This window comes from Elgaria multicarinata, chromosome 8, assembly GCF_023053635.1.
Source record: "Elgaria multicarinata webbii isolate HBS135686 ecotype San Diego chromosome 8, rElgMul1.1.pri, whole genome shotgun sequence".
Lineage (NCBI taxonomy): Eukaryota > Metazoa > Chordata > Lepidosauria > Squamata > Anguidae > Elgaria > Elgaria multicarinata.
Window position 1 is genome coordinate 56,805,299 of NC_086178.1, and position 17,383 is coordinate 56,822,681.

At 45.0% G+C, this 17,383-nt stretch overlaps 1 protein-coding gene across 1 annotated transcript; it reads left to right on the forward strand.

Annotated features, from left to right (window-relative positions):
* The first annotated feature begins 542 nt into the window (after positions 1-542).
* FGF8 (fibroblast growth factor 8) lies at positions 543-17,134 on the forward strand. The gene is made up of 5 exons (XM_063131553.1): positions 543-574; positions 748-784; positions 2,947-3,127; positions 12,640-12,746; positions 16,847-17,134. Exons 1-5 carry the CDS (start codon positions 543-545, stop codon positions 17,132-17,134), a joined length of 645 nt encoding a protein of 214 aa, XP_062987623.1.
* Positions 17,135-17,383: the final 249 nt, after the last annotated feature.

Genomic DNA, 17,383 nt, shown 5'->3' on the forward strand with positions numbered 1-17,383 from the left:
CAGGAGCTGTCAGCGCAGCAGCCTGCGCGGGGCTCGCTGCCTCCTCCCTGCCTCGCCCCCCTCCCGCGCCCGGCTCCTTCCTGACAGTCCGCGTCCCGCTCCGCCTGCCCGCCCCGCAGCCTCCTCGGACGGCAGCCGCGCCCGCGCCCCGCCGCGGCTCCCTCGCCGGCGAGTAAGTTTTACGCCCGCCGAAGACCCCGCAGCAATCCCGGGAAGGCTCTCTCCTCCGCCCCCTCCGGACTCTCGAGGGCATGGGCTGGCCACGCCGAGGGAGCCCCTTGTAGCACTACGCCAGAGCCGCTGCGCCTTGGGGACCCGCGGGAAGGGCATCGCCTTGGCAAGTGGCCACGACGCGCGAGGTAGAGAGGAGGCGACCGCCCGACCGACCGCCTCCCGCCCCCCTCCAGCCCGGAATCCTGCAAGTTAAAATAAACAAAAGGGGAGGAAAAAAAACACACCCACCCGCACTCCAAACCGGCGGAGCCTCCAGCTCCTGTTTCTGCTCCGGTAACCGATCAAGTTACCGTGTAGAATCGCTCAGGATGAATCTCTTCTCTTCCATATTTAGCTATTTGTAAGTAACCGCTGATTAATTTGTTTGGGTTTCCCCGGCTTTCCCTTCCCCGCCCCCGAAAAGCAGCTTCCTTGATTTTCCATCTTTATTTCTGCTCCATTTCAAAGGCAAAATCATCTCACCATCTACTTTGTTTTTTCCCCTCTTTCCTCCCTCCTTTTCCATTATTCTAGGCTACTGCACTTGTTTGCTTTCTGCTTGCAGGCACAGGTAAGGAACCGCTTTATTATTTTTTAACTATCTTCTTTGGTTTTGTTTGTTGTATATAGTCAAATCTGACTTTTTAAAGCTTTTTTTTTTAAGTGAACATTATAAAAGGAGTTTTATAAAAGTATAGGTTGGATGAGAAGTGTTTGATTGAGCAATTAAATACATGCAGTAGAGAATGAAATGAACTTAAATATCGGCGTTAAAGTTAAAATAGATGCAAACTTAGCTGTAAAATTGATAATGCCGACCTGAGAGAAGAGTTGTACAGTGATGCAAGAATACAAGGCAGGAAATGGATTCTGGTTAATTTAAATTGCACTGAAATATTTCTCACACCAATTTTGTATCTTAAATTGTAATCACTTTTGTTCAGGTATTTCCATTAAAAAAACATTTTAAAGTATTTCAGAGACACATTCCAATAATGATTTCACAGTATAAAAGACTTCCGTAATATCAATTCTTGTTTGCTAGGAAATTAGAAGTGTCATTAATATATTAAACAACACAGACTGATACTGTGGAATCTATAGCCTTCTGGTGCAGTATTGATTGTAAATCCAGAGAGCAAAAGCTTGCAGAAAAATTCCCCCACAAGAGAGAGAACAGGTGTAAGCTTTTCAGTTGAAATTCCAATTATTCCCTAATTCTGTAAGCCTAAATTACAAGATTGTTCTGAATGTGAGAGTTGTGTAAAAACAGTGTTGTAATATTTTGGGGATATCAGATGGAAATCAAAGAGCTTTATGGTTGTCCACATGGTCTGCTCATCAGTGCAGGCAAGGGAATCCAGAGATATTATCAAAAGAACCGTCTATAGGAAACGCGCTGCGCACACACAGACACGCACACACACACAAAGGAAAAGTGAGCTAAATTGTCAAGGGAAGACCTTTATAAACTCCCCCTTTGAGAAAGAGGTTCCTTTCCCATTTGTATGGCAGAACCATAGCGTTTGACATGGGGGCTGAAGGTGAGGAGGCGGAGGGGGGGGGGAGGAAGAGGTTACTTCATGCACAGCCACCCCATGAGGTTGAAAGGAACAAATCTCCTCAACATTTGCTCAGAATACGTCTTTATAAATGTCAGGGGCAAACTAACCCCCTTCAGACTTAAAAGAGGAATTGGAGATGTTCGAGGGGGTGGAAGAATTCTCCTAAGACCAGGCTGCGAGAGGAGAGAAACAGATTTGGGTAGTGGCAAAATCATTGTATAACTAACTGCACTGATGCAGCTCAAATTGTTCCATAACAGGCTTACAATTTACTTTGAATGTGTGTGTGCGGGGGTGAGGGGGTGGGAAACCCACAGCCAGCCTCTGTGTATGGAAGGGCTCATAAATATTAGCTGGAAAGACAATTCCGAACTGCCTCGGCTGCTGACACAACTGATCCCTGTTTAAGGGGGATAAAATATGGCTGCTCTCTCCCCCCCCACCCCATTGGACAGTGGTTCCTTAGGTCCAGGGCACAGGGGCCCTTGTAGCCCTACAGTGCAAAACTCAAATGGGCCAGTTGAAATAGTGGGAAAGCAAGTACTAAAGAAACAGAAACAAGTCTGATCATTAAAACCATAGGATTATTAGCTGGCTAGGGATGTGCATTGCACGGTGTGATTGTACATAAGTTGTTGCCAGTGACTCTAGTACCTTGCATCACGTGGATCTGAATGATGGAACAAGTTAATTTTTGTGGTAGTTTGCCCTGGTGCTAATCTGGAGTAGTCTCAGCAATTCCTACTGAGTCTTTCTGGATTTTAATTGGCGCAAGCCGGATTGGGACTATGCCTGATACAACTTGATTATGTTTGCAACCTGGTTTAACTTTGCATAAGTCTGGAGAGGTCTGCTTGAAATTTGAGGAGCCATGCTGGTTGTAAAACAAGAGCCAAAGGCATCTGATTCTGGCCCAGTGTTCCAGGATCGCCTTTGTTTCCTTTATTTCCACACTTGCTTCCCAATGATCAATGTCTGGGCAGCATTGTAATTTCTCAGCCCTAGCTAGAATGCCAGAGTTTCTCATACCAGCCCTTAACAATCCTGGCTTTGCACTGCACCAACTCAGTGTGCCTTCTCAAAACACACCAGGAACATGGCAAGGTTAGTCTTTCTCAGAGGAGTAGAGATTATAATGGTGCGTTGTATATTTTTTAATTTCCTAAAGGTAACTGTTCAGTCCCCACCTAATTTTACACAGCATGTGAGGGAGCAGAGCCTGGTGACCGACCAACTAAGTCGGCGACTCGTCCGGACCTATCAGCTGTACAGTCGGACCAGTGGGAAGCACGTGCAAATCCTGGACAACAAGAAAATCAATGCCATGGCAGAGGATGGAGATGCTCACGGTAAGGCTCTATGTGCGGGCAGCAGGGCAGGGGGAGGGCAAACATGCAGCACAGTAATTGATGATTTCCGTCCCTTTTGTTAGCCAGAAATCATTACAAGCATTCAGAAGGCAGGGGGCTTGTGATGGAAGAATGTGGCAATCAATATTTGTAATAATAGTACATTGCTTTTCCTCTGAGGATCAGGATGATGATAGCCCTGCTTATAAGGAGGGAAGTGGGTTTTGTTTTTACACCTGATCTTTGACCACTCAAATAAGGGGGGTGCATGGGAGGGAGTTGCAAATTGTGTGTGTGTGTGTTTGTGTGTGTCCGTGTGTCCATTTTGTGTGTGTGTGGAGGGGGGAGACTGGAGAGATGCCCAAACTGCTTAGAAGGGCTGACTGGTTGGTGTGTTCCTGCAATCTAGCTCCAGCACCACAGTGATACAGGAATAAGGCCTCACGGAAGATGTTTTCAACTTGGGACGTGAAACCCCAGAGTTGTCCAGTATTTCAGGTAGAGCTTGTCTCTAACCATGTCCTGAGCGCAGCCTGGGAGCTGAGGGCTGGCAAGGCAAATCTTTGTAGACATGACAGGACCTGGTAGGCAGCAGATCTCCTGCTTTAGGAGATGACATGGGTATGACAGGGGAGCCCTGGGCAAAGCAAAAGCTTTAAGCACTTCAGTTTTGTTAGCTGCTACCCTTTCAAATGGTCAAACCGTATACAATAGGACAGACATGTCAGTGAAAACGTAGCTACAATAAACGGTAGGGTTTGGGGCTGTTCTGTATAACCTGCCTTACATATATGAGACACTGTTCAAGGTTAAGTGAGATGCTGCAAGCTTGGTCTTGCTTTGTTTTCAGTTTATTGGCAAAAATGTTCATCCTTATGTTGCAAGCGCATATTTGAACACATAATGATTAGGATTCTTGGTCTTCCACATCAGTCGCAGTTTCCTCTTCTCACATAGAACTATTATGTCAGAAACATGCTTGCTCCCATAGCTTTGGGATGGCTGAAGATTTTGTGATGAACTTTAATAGCTGGGGGGATTCCACACGTGTATACATTTATTTAAATGTTTCAAGAAAAATATCCCATCTGTAAACCAGCCATAATTTGAGGGAGGTTAGTTTATTTCCAAATAGGGGAAAAAAAGTTGTCCCCCACCCTTAAATATCTTATGTAAAAAAAAAAAAAAAAAAGAGAGAGAGAGAGAAGTTACTTTAGATTAAGAAAGAGTAGAATGAAATGAGCGGAGCGGCTTGACAAAGAAAAGACCTCTATTAAAACATAATAAAAAGGTTAAGCATTTGAAGAGCTAAGAAGCAAACTGGGCAATGATCTAAAACAGAAAGAGAACACAAGCAGTTTTTCAGATGTAAAGTTTTAAAAGAGTTGCAAGTCTGTAAATGTTAAAATAGAGGTTCAGGATTGTTCTATATGAATCTCTGGAGAGACCCCCATGTCTGGAAGAGCTATTAAAACTCTTCTTACTTTCACCTTTTTTAACATTTCCTGAATACTTTCTCCTCTTCGCAGTCCAGTTAGGGGATCAAGTGTGCCTCGCTGCATTTTTTCTGCATCTACGTAGCCACTTTCCCTTCAAAGTTTGAGCATGAAACATAATTTTACTGGGATAAATCTGTCACTGAAGTGAAAGAATAGAGTTTAAAACGTTAAGCGTTCCCACTCCCCACCCCAAACAAAATCAACCTTTCACACCATTAACATCCTATATTAAAACTTCAAGTTTTTATCATTTTTTAAAAAAATAGTGTTCATTTGGCTTCTTCTTCTTCTTCTTCTTCTTCTTCTTCTTCTTCTTCTTCTTCTTCTTCTTCTTCTTCTTCTTTTTGGCTGATTAAAAAAAAAGTGATTTATTTCCACCGATGACCATTTTCTCTGCTGTGACATTTTTACGGCTGACTTAATGTCAGGTCCATTTTTCTTGGTTATCTGTCTTGATTGTCAATACCTGACTCAGTTTTCTAATTAGGAGCAAAGCCCCATGGATCATAAAGCTTAGTCCACCTCTGTGCGTTGTTTAGTGATCTATAATCTGGATTAAAATGGTCTTTATCTCTATGAGAGGGAAATTGTTTTGGAAGTGGATGATAATTGCTGTGTGTATTTCTGCTTGTGCCTTTTGGGGGTTGAAGTCTAGAGTTTGCTACTGTGGACAGGTTGCCCTACATATTTTGTTACCTTGGGACTGAGATGTGTCTTCTGCTGGTACGTCTTTTTGTAGGCAGGTTGTCCTTACTCTTCGCCTTTACTGTTCATCTACATCTTTTCTCCAGAGCAGAGCTCCAGGCCAGTGGGGCTTGCCAAGCGAGCAGTGTTTCTGTGCTGGAGGCCGGTCACCAAAGAGGCTCGTGTGGCAAGGCAAAGCCCACCATCAGGCAATAAATCAGAAAGAGCCTTTGAAAAGGTGGAAGAGAAAAAAGCATGTGTTGTTCTGCCTCTGTTCAGGGCTGCTTTTCTGTGTCTCTCCATCAGTCAGCAGAGGGAGAGCATGGAAATTGATGCTCTTTAAACCTTTTACTGCTCTCTTGATCGACCTCCCTTGCTCGTGCCCCCCAAAGACAGATAAATAAGGGGACCTTGTCTATGTGGCTCAATGAAGAGGAGTCGGGGGTCCAATTGCTGTTTGGCAGGGGGAGTTCTGCAGATGTTAATATTTTATAGGCAGGAGAAGTGCTAAAATTAAAGGGGTTGTAATGGGTCGGAAGTAGTGATGTGATGCTGTAATTCATATGCAGCCCAACGTGCACACAGGGGGGAGAGAGATGACAGTGTTACGTAAAGGCTTCAGGCCTAGTTTAAAAGGGTTTGTCTAGATAGCTGATTTAGCAAAGTACAAGTCAGCTCATTATTGCTCTTGAGCCCCAAGCCAATGACATGGTTGTTTTCCAGCCCTTCTTCTACATGTGTGGAGCAGCCCTCCACTATTGTTAACGTTGTGTGTGGTGGCCCCTTGCTGAGGGAATATACTTCATTTGCCTCATAGAGGCAGAGCAGGGGATAAGCCTTGTGGAGGCCAGGCCATGGCCTTCTGCAGATAGAACATACTCACTAGAAGAACTGGAACTGAGGCCTGAGTGCAGAAAAGTACAAGCAAAATAATCTCAGGCCGAGAGTAACTCCCCGACGAGGAAAGGTTACCATGTCTGAGGCTTTTTTTGTTTTAAAAAAAGCAAGTAAGAGGACCCATGATAGAACGTAAAGTTACATACGGTGTGGAGAGAGAGAGAAGTCCCCCCCCCACTAGAATCTGGAGTCATCCCATAAAGACAAAACTTTTTCACACAATGATTAGTTAAAACTATGGAATTTGCTATAAGTGATGACCATCAACTTAGATGGCTTTTAAAAGGGGATTTGAAAATTCATGGAGGATAAAGCCGTCAATGACTACTAATCATGATGGTTATATGCCACCTCTAGGACAGCAGTTGCTGGGGAACAACAGCTGGAGAAAGCTATTGCCCGTGTGTTGAATTGTGGGCTTCCAGTAGGCATCTGGTTGGCCACTGTGGAAACAACTTCAAGGGCATTGGGGGAGGACTGGTTGGAGGGAGGAGGGAGGGCTTTAACCCTTCCTGCAGCTACTGGCGCTCCCCTACAAATGCCTTCTCCAAGTTATTTTTTTCTCCCAGCCAGGAGCTTACATTTAGTATTGGAGACTGTCTGTGGAAATGGTGGGTTAAAATGGCTGGCAAGGGGGGCAGGAAAGAAGAAGGACATTTGCAGGGGAGAATTTGTGGGTTTGGGTGAGGGTTACACCTCTCCTGCCAATTCTTCTCTGCACCACCCTCCATTAGCATTATGAGGCAAACTCAGGGTTTGGAACCCTGCATTTGTCTCCTTATGTGTATTTCTGACCTAAGTGTCTCCGCTGATCATGTCTTTCTGTATTGAAGACTTCAGCTGGACTTACTGCCTAGGGATGATAACTGTCAGTGAACATCTCCAAGCTTTGCACTGGGTCGAGTTAGTTTCAGCTCTTCTGCATCCCCACCCCTCAATTTTGATCAAGATAAGAAGAACAGCATGTTGGGGGTTTGACTGCACACACACCCCAACCTGGTGTGTAGTTCAGGTGTGTTGGACTGCAACCCACTGACTAAGGATAATGGGGTTTGAAGGAGGGCACTAGGCTGGAGAAGTCTGCTTTTGGTCATCCGAATGCTGCTCCTTTTCCTTTGCATTGGAGAGCTGACATCCAGTCTTGAAAAGGGGTTGTGTGTTAAGGGGGAAACGGGACGGCTCTTTGCTGATGCAAAGCTATTCTGCCCCTTCCCAAATTCCAGTACAGGTGAATTTTGTGCTACTGCCTTTGACAGGGGACTTGCAGAACTGTCCCACAAAGTTTGAAGCACCATAAAACTGATCATGTGGTTGGCTGAGCATAGGGAGCAGAGCAGGGGAGTTTGTGTTTATGTTTGGCCTAGTGATTAGAACAAACTCAGTGAAGCAGGGTTTGCACTTGCAGGGGGGTGGGGGGATATCACCCTGGCACAAAGGGGGATGCACAAGAACTGCTTTTCCTCACCTTGTAGTTGTAGCTCTTTTTAGATCAGCCTTCCCCAATCTGGAGCCCCTGCTGGCTGGAGGATGCTGGGAGCTGGAGCCCAACACATCTGGAAGGCACGAGGTTGGGAAAGGCATCTTTAGAGCCTCCTTTCAAATGCCTACAGAGAAACCTTGTATTTGTGGAAATGATAGAGCACACAATGGTGAGAGGTATGCATGACTCAATCCACATACAGTTTGAGAAGGTGTAATATTGGTGCAAGGAACTCCACAACACCACTCCCCTAGGGCTGCTTCCCATGCTTCTAGCTAAGCACTGGTCATGTACAGTAGGTTTTGAACTCTGGGATCTAGAATTGGCACTGGCCCACTGTTCCCTGCACTATTGTAGCAGCTGCAGATACTTGTTTCATCTGGAGACTTTTAGACGGAGAGGTACTGAGTCAAAGTGGAGGCTCCAGTAATACGCCACACCTCTAAGCAAAAATGTGTAACTGGATCTCTCCCACCATTCTGATCAACTTGTTCCATGGACTTGATCTGAAACCATTTTGCTGAGTTACAAACATCTTGCTGCACCCTTCTTAATTCCCAAGGACCTGGCCTTCCTTTTTTTATATATACCTTACCCTCACTCTCATTTTACCCATAGGTTATCTACTTGTGTCTGAGCTTCATGGCTTACCTTTCAACTTGTCCATCACATCACCTGTTGCTGCTTTTCCATTTCCACCTGTGATAGAGTCTGGCCCAGTATGCAGACCTTAACAACTTGGGCTCAAACAGGGCTGCCATCAAGGGTAGGCATGGTTGGGCACCTGTTGAGGGCCCACACCCCAGCCAGGGGCCACTGACAACAGCCCCTTGGAGCTGCTGCTCCTCTTCTCCATTGCATGCTCCTTTTTCACCCGCCCTTTGTTCTGGCCAGACAATGGTGGCAGTGAGAAGGAGCAGCAGCCGATGCCACCCCCAGGTGTTCAGTGGGTCTCTGCCTGTCAAGCAAGCAAGTGGTAGCAATGATGAGGATGAGGAGCAATAGCAGCTGGTAACAATGGTGGTGAGAAAGTTGACTCACTGGGGAAGCCTCACTGAGGCTCTTTAGCCCAAGGACTGGCTCTGGGCTCAAATTGTGCATAATGGTGACAGATGCATCTGGGCTGGCCCAAATAATGTAAGGAATGGGAGGAAGGCAATTCTAAAAGCAAAAGAGACATGCAACTCAAGGAGACTGAACTCTCCTTCCTTCTACAGCTTACCTCTCTGTTGTCTGTTACTGGAAACCCTCCCCTGCCTAGACAGGCTCCGATACTTGGGTGGGGCTGCATCCCGTTTGCTCTTAAAACTGCTCCCACCACCCCTGCTTTATCTATGAATGTGGCAGACCTGGGTTAAAACAAAATGGTTATCTACCACCTGGTGTCCTTTGATCCTCTTGGTATCACAGCAGCAGGACCCCTGTAAGAGCTTGGTAGCACTAAGCCTAAATCAGAACCTGCCCATATCTGTTCAAAGTGTCTTCTGCCCACATGACGGCTAGGAATAGGGTGACCAGTTGTGAATTGCCAAGAATGAGGACATGCATCACTGGAAAAAGAAAAAGACATAAAGGGCACATACTTTCATAAATTATCCATATAAATTAGCATGTGTCTTTTTTTCTAAAAGAAGGTATGTGCTAATTTATATTTATAGATGCAAATTTAGATGCTATTATTATAATTTAAATAGAAATGCAGTACATCTGCCATCTGATTGATTCCTCAAAGTTGTCTTTAGAGCTATGTTGTCTCTGTGTATACTGTCTGTGGGTTTTAAATAGTTTTAAAACTTTGTATATCGTATTTTTAACGTTTTATTCTTTGTAAACTGCCCAGAGAGTTTTGGCTATGGGGCAGTATAGAAATGATGATGATGATGATGATAATAATAATAATAATATGGAAGACTGAGACCAGGGATCTGTGTGCCTTGCTCAATCTGCTGTCCAGGTGCTGTTGATGGACAACATCAAGGCCCAGCTCTTCTTTCTGATGATCCTTTACGTTTAAACTGGACTTGGACTGGGCAGCGCTTCAAAACAGAGGATGCCTTCAATGGAGGACAGTCCTCTGTAAAAGCAGATGCATGGACACCCTATTTTTGTAGGAGCTGTAGCTGGGAAAAATAGGTGGGAATTTGTGCCCCAAAGACAGAAGCAGCAAGTTGGAGCCAAGGCTGTAGCCCATAGTAGCTTCTTGCATTCACACCAAGAGTAGGTCCTTGGTGGACTCTCCCACCAGTTCTGGTGGGCATATGTATGAGAGAGAGAGAGAGAGAGAGATCAAACATGGAAATGCTGTTCTGTCTGAACCCAAGACATGATGAATTCCATTCACTGACATGGCTAGAATTTAAATTCTCATAACTGGTGCTGCTTCAGCAAAGGAACCACACTCTGCAGAGGTTCATGCATCAGCAGAAAAATGGCTGCTTGAGCGTAGGAATGCATCCTCCTTTTAAGGTCATAAAGGGCAAAAACAGATTTTTAGTCCTTCATCGGACACCTGGAGCCCACAGCCGCAACCACAACAAAACTGCTGCACAGAACAATGGCGTTGTTCTGTTTCTTTCTGCGACGGGTGGGTGAAATGGTCCTTTGGGGCTGTCCAGCCAGTTAGCTTCAGCTCTTTGGGGTCCATGCAGCAGAAAGAAGAAGGGGACAACTCATTGATCTGTGATTTGCATAGCTGCTTCGAAAGTCAATCAATGCCTCCATTAAAAAAACTGAGACTAAATCAATATGCCCTCTCAACTCTCACAAAGGTGAAACGCATTAAGGGGCCGGCCTTACCCTTCATGGCTTCCTCTACCAGCTGCAAAGTCAGCATTGATGCAGAGAGAGACAGAGAGGGGCCTTAAGCCATCATGTGGCTCTTCCTGACCTACACAGAATAGACATGCAATGGGAGTGGGAGAGCCAAAGGGAACAATACCAAATTAGAACATTATTCCCCTGCTGTTACCCAAATCACACTCATTCCTTTTAAAGCAGGAAGTTCCTAGGTTTTGGGTTCTGTATTAGCCCAGATTTCCCCAACATGTTACCCTTCAGATATTTTGGACTTCAACTCCCATTGGCCCCAGCCAGCATGGCCAATGATCAGGAATGCTGGGAGTTGTAGTAGCCTCTGTGCTGCCTGTGTGCCACAGCCATGCACTTTTGTTCTTTTGCCACAGCCAGGGGACTGAGGGCCGTTCGTTGTAAATAACAACTGGGATGCCCTTGGTTTCAGTATCTTAGTCTTTTTATTTTGCTGTTTTAAAACTGTATTTGAAATCTGTATAAATCTCTGCATTGCTGCTCGGTTTTATCCTGGTTGTGTTTTTATATCATATTTTTATATTGTGTTTTTATACTGTTGCTTGTTTTATGCTTTGAATTGTACTTCATGGTTTTAATTTTTGTGAAGTGCCCGGAGAGCTTCAGCTATTGGGAGGTATAGAAATGCAATAAATAAATAAAATATGGGGAGACTTGCAATAGTTACCATTTTTAGCCACCTTTTGAAAATAGGTCTGACTCTGACTCTTGGTTGGGTTGAGGACTGCTGGTTTCTGAAGAGGTTTTGTTAACATGTGAATGCAAGTGCTCTTGTGGGATTTGAGTGTGTGTGTGTGTGTGTGTGTGTGTGTTGTTGTTGTTGTTGTTGTTGTTGTTGCTGTCCTTTCCCAACCTGGTGCTCTCCAGATTTTTTGTACAGCAACTCCCAGGATTGCTGGGACTGATGGGAGTTGAAGTCCACAACTTCTGGAGAGCACGAGGGGGTGGGGAAGGCTGTAGTAGGCAGATCAGGGAGCCAGTATGTATAGTGGCTCCCCAATCTCTGTATACAGTATTGAAGGGGAAAACCCTTGGGAGGGGAGCAGCATGCAGGGAGAATCCACACTGTTATCTCTGATCTCACATTGGAGATAACAATGGGATGCAGGTGGTGCTGGGAGAAGCAGCTGCTCTTCCCAACACTGGCTGAAACTGTTTGCACAAAGTTCCCATGGGGCTGATGCATGCTGTGTATCTGTTCAAGAGGGCAGGGCACCTGCTGCTTTAACTGTTGTGATGAAGAGGGAATTTCATCAGGTGCTGCATGCATACAAATGATACCTGCTGAAATTCCCTTTTCTATACAACTGTTAAAGATACAAGAGCCCGGTCCTCCTTTCCATACGGTCACCCTAGGGTGGGCCAGGGCTAGCAGCAGGTGTGGTCATGCCCACTGACAACATCCAGGCCACAGAGGGCCTGGTGGGGGACAATTCAGCCCATCATCTAAAACTTGTTCCCCACTCCTGGCATACAGAGTGAAAAAGACACCCAAGTTGCCATTTGTGCCTTCTTCTGACTAGCATGCATGTTAGAGAAACAAAGTAATGTGCGAAGTGGTCCTTGGTTACCTGTACAGCATTGTTCTACCTGTCCTTGCTTCCAGTACAGACTTTGAAATGTTGTTTTCAGAGTATACCGTATCCTTTGCTTTATAAAATGGATTGAGTGTACTTTGCACCCGCACTCCAACAAACATCTAATGCATAAATTTAACCTGGCTTAATGTTTTCCTGATGTTTGAAATTTCACATATTTTAGGGTGTTTTTTTTAAATGGGATATATGAAAAAAGTGGGTGGTCAAGGTGTTGGCCAGATAATACATTAAAGGGACCAGAAGCTGCAACCTGTTTGCGTGTCCAAGGTCTCCTTCAGCACATGTGCTGCGTGCTCTTGTTTTCAAATGTTGCTCCTCATCATAAGGATCATAGTAAGGCTCCCACACCTGAACTCCATTGGGTTCCTATTCCTGACCCACCCTGATCTCACAGGATAGTGTTGTGCGATGCTTCCTGCCCAAGAAAGTGCTCATTCTGGAAGATGGCTTTTCCTCTTGGAACTCTGTGTGGTGCCTATATTGTAACATTCCCCTGACTTCTTTTATCCTCTTCCTTTTCCCCTCCAGCCAAGCTCATAGTGGAGACAGACACATTTGGGAGCCGAGTGAGAATCAAGGGGGCAGAGACAGGCTTCTATATCTGCATGAACAAGAAAGGAAAGCTGATTGGCAAGGTAAGGAGACAAGCAAGTGAAATTTCCAGGGGCATGATACAAGTGTGGATAAGATGGCTTTCGGTCAGGCAGAAGGAGGAACAGAATACTTGTGGAGAGCAAAATATGGCGATGGAACGGCAAAGAAGCATGCAACTAAACTTGGAAGTTTGATCATTCACATGTATTGGTTCACGTTGCATATCTTTCAATAGCATCTGGAAACGACCACCACTAGACCCAGTCAGTGCCATACACCTAGTAACATTCAATCACATTTCTATAGATGGAGAGAGGGAATGGGTCTAGACCAATGCCAGCTTCAAGTTTTGGAGGGCCCTTGGACACCCTCAATGGGCCCCCTCCTCCAATGAAATCACCTTCTTACTGCCATTGTCACTGGTCACTATGGCTCCTCCTCCTCCTCACTATTGCTACTACTTGCTTGCTTGCCAGGCAGAGAGCCAATGAGCAAGTAGGCAGTGTCATCTGCTTCTCACCACCACCATTGTCTGGACCAAAGTGAGAGGCAGGTGGACAAGTAGAATGAGAGGGTGAAGGGGAGGAGCAACTCCAGAGGAATCTTGTCAGGAGGCCCCTGCTGGAGTGTGGGCCCTCAGTAGGTGCCTAGCCCATGCTGACCCTTTACGCTAGCCTTGTCTAGACATTCATGCTTCTGGGGTCCCACAGCAGAATCTGAGGGAGCAGGGGTTGATTGGAATCCAGAAAGCATCTTTTAAATTGTACCTTTTTTTTTTTAGTAGTAGAAGGATTGGTTGTTTTCTTTAAAGGACAGCTTTCTTGTCCTCATGGTTAAGGAAAGAAAACTGAAATATTGCAAACAGCTTTGCTTGATCATTCAAAACCAGGAACGATTCTACATGTGGGGTTATGTGCTCAAAGGAAGCTCTCATAATGTTCACTTTTGTTACCATTGTCCCTTCCTCCAACGTAGCTATCGGCTCTAGCATCGCATGTACTCTATGTCTCTCTGCTTCAGTCTTGACAAAAATGACAAAGGTTGCAGCCCTGTGCATGCTTATTTGGGAGTAACCCCACTGAACTCAATGGGATTTGTTTCTGAAGAAGGCATATGCTGACTATTTTGTCAAGAAGTTTCTAATAAAGTACATGTTTGCAAAATGTAGGTGTACATCTAGATGACAAAATAAATTGAGAATTGAAGGAGTTAAAAGAAAAACCACAAAAACAAACACACACACATACAAAATAAATCCGCCATATCAAGTCTTCACCACCATTACCACATTGGGGGGAAAATAGCAAACCTGTTTAGCACTTCTTTGGGTTGCAGAAAGACAATTTTAAAGGCTTGAACACACACACACACACACACACACACACACACACACACACACACACACACTGATCAATATATAATCTCCCTTGTAACCCTGCACTTGTAACTCTCTTGCTATAGGCAGATACAGATTACTTTCTCCTTGCATGGTGTCTCCTATAGGAAAGAAGTCTCACTTTCCCAACCCTTGAACAGCAGCTCTATATTGTGGAGACACACTGTGCTGCCAGCAAATGCGTCTATTTCCACTTACCCCAACCTGGTATCCTCTAGCAGTGTTGGACTATTACTCCATCATCCCCAAGCTTCCTGGAGATGATGGCCATTGTAGTCCAATACAGTTGCAGGGCACCATGTTGGGGAAGGCTTTAGTGTGGTTGTGAGACCATTGTAAGCACACATTAGAAGTAGTACCTGGGATGTAACAGATGACAAAATGCAGGCATCCTTCCCCATGCTATGCAGTTTTGAATGCTGTTAAGTTAACTGTACAGCAGTGAAGTGATAAATTTGGAAGTGCAGGTGTTCATCATGACAATCCCCATACCCACCAAGGAGAGTCCAACAGTGCAGGCAAGTGTGTGGATCCGTATCAACACACAAGGAGCAGAGCTTTTGTAAAGCTGATGGGTCTTAATTGCCTATTCAAGACCAAGCCACCCCAAAATCCTTTGCATTATAACAGGGAACAATATATTGTCTCTGGGAGAATTCATTTCCCCCCAGCTACTGTGAGCACTGCAGCTAAGCTCAGAGGGAACAGGGAATTCTGATAGGGGTGGCAGATGACATCAGCATCCCTGCTAGTAAAAAAAAATGTTGTTGCTGCCTCCCTGTGAGCCCTTGCTTCACTATACCACTGTAACTGTACACTGATATTATATGTCCAAAAGAAAGGAGATATAAGAATTGGCATGGAAAACCCTTCTCCACCCACATCTCCACATAAATATAGGTACCAACAAGCATCACCTTTGCCCGTCATCTCCTCGTCATCTAGTTCAACCTCTAGTAGACATGCAGTACTTCCCTGGTGCAGGATTTTACATCTTGGGCAAAACTCCATAAAATGTTAACTTCTACCACCACCGCTCCAAAATAAGCCAAGGCACAACGTAGGGGGAAGAATGGTGCATGTTTTGCATGTTGTTGCATGTTTTTCATGCAGAAGGTCCTAGGCTTAATCCAGGAGTCTCTAGGTAATGCTGGGAAAGACCCCTGTCTGAAACCAGAAGAGCTGCTGCCAGTCATTGTAGAGCAGCCTTCTCCAACCTGGTGCCAGATGTTTTGGACTTCATTTCCTATTAGCCACAGCCAGCTTGGCCACTGGCCAGGAATTCTGGGAGCTGTAGCCTCAAGCACCTGGAGGCCATCAGGTTAGGAAAAGCTGGTGCAGAGAATATTGGGCTAGATGGACCAATGGTCTGACTCAGTCTGGGGCAGTGTTCTGTATTCCTCTATAAACATTGATTTTGCTTTCCTAGCAGTGACCTTGCAGTCTCCCCCCTCTGTAGAATTACTGGCTTACCCATGTGTATTTAGCTATATGACCATCCTTCGCTCTTGCTGTCCTCCTATTTCTTTCACTTTTGTCCTTGGTGTGCTGTAGGTGTGTGATCTGTTCCAGATTAGAGCCAACCAGGGACAGAGAGGAATGGGTTGCTTCTATTCCTTTACCAATTTGAGTGCTTGTTGGTTTTGTTTCGTTTCTCAGGGATGGATTGGGGTGATAGAGCTGATGGGGCTTGTACCTGAGGTGTCACCTGGAAGTCTAAATATCTTGATCAACCAACAGCAGCCACCAGTCCTGGCCTGCAGAACCTGCTGTCTCCCCAATGGGTCCACGCTGTGTTCATAGCTGTGAAATTCTTTGCATTTCCAGGGCGAACATTTTCAGCTAAAATGAATAGTCTTTTTTTGTGTATAATCACACATGCTAGCTGTCTTACACTCTCTGTCTTGGTGGAAGGTTGAGGTTATGTGGAAGGCTAAGAATTCACAATCAAAGTGGTTTCTCTTGGGTGGGGGTGGCCCTGTGAGTTTGTCAATTGCTGCAAAGTGTCAGGTTGGGGATGAATGTGGGCCTCCTAGCAGTCCTATTTGAATCTCTAATGAGTTGGGCTGCATTCAAACAAAGTGACACTCATTAGCAACATCCCAGGTCTGCCAGGTTTTCTAATAAGTGCTAAGGATACTTTACACCTTCAGGAGGTGGTATCTTCTCTATCAGTTTAGGTCTACACCTTAAGGTAGTGAAAGGTGCACTTTAGCCAGACACAACTTCATCAGCTAATAAATAGCAAGAGGAAACAGAAAGATGTGGACTCGTGTGTGCATGTGTGTAGCAGGGAGATCTCAAATGTCCTTCTCAATTTCCAACTATGGAGTCAGAGATTTCTGGAATAATGAGTTTTCAGATAGCCAAATAAACACGATTAATTCTAGCAGATACCCCAAGTGTTATAATTCATACTTATCCCAAACTATGAATTTGATGTCTTGATTGTTATGGCTTGTATAAAATGGAAAAGAAACTTTTAAAAAGTTTTATTTAAAAAGTGTGCTTTCGATGCATAATTAGATAATGCAAGTTGTTGTATTAACATCCATTGAACCTCAAGCCAGTCCAGTGGTTTCATGTTCCTGTACAAAAGGAAGCCCGAGACATCAAGAAATATGTGCTTAGAGGCTTAAGCTAGCTTTCGAGTGTCCCATTCGAGCTGATGGCGGAAAAAATGAAACGAGAGGAATCTTCCATTTTTAAATATGTTCAATTGTCTCCTGTTGTTCCCATCTGTAGAGCAATGGCAAAGGAAAAGACTGTGTCTTCACTGAGATTGTGCTGGAGAACAACTACACGGCACTGCAAAATGCCAAGTATGAAGGCTGGTACATGGCCTTCACCCGAAAGGGGCGTCCCCGCAAGGGTTCCAAGACTCGTCAACATCAGCGTGAGGTCCACTTCATGAAGAGGCTGCCCAAGGGCCACCAAACAACAGAACCTCACAGACGCTTCGAATTTCTCAATTACCCTTTCAACCGGAGGAGTAAAAGGACTCGGAACTCCAGCCCCAAGCCAACTCCCTGACCCGCCCCTCCTAGCGCCTCTCAGGTCCACCTTCCTTTCCCTTTTGCTGGAGGACGTTGTGTAGAGACTTAATTGATGGACAGCGACTAGAGACTTACCGATGATGATGATGATGATGATGATTTTAAAAGGGGATGGAAGAAGAGGGGGGAAAACTTGATCTAGTTGTTTATAATTGTTTGTTGTTTTGTGTTTTTTAAAAAAAAACAAAAAAGAGGCTCTATTTTTGTATTCCAACTTTATTGCTTT

What these genes read in the sequence shown, in the direction of transcription:
- FGF8 (XM_063131553.1), top strand. Translation starts at nt 543, where the DNA reads ATGAATCTCTTCTCTTCCATATTTAGCTATTT. An exon ending in CTTTCTGCTTGCAGGCACAG is followed by an intron (nt 785 to 2,946) that starts GTAAGGAACCGC and finishes AATTTCCTAAAG; the next exon opens with GTAACTGTTCAGTCCCCACC. An exon ending in AAGGAAAGCTGATTGGCAAG is followed by an intron (nt 12,747 to 16,846) that starts GTAAGGAGACAA and finishes TCCCATCTGTAG; the next exon opens with AGCAATGGCAAAGGAAAAGA.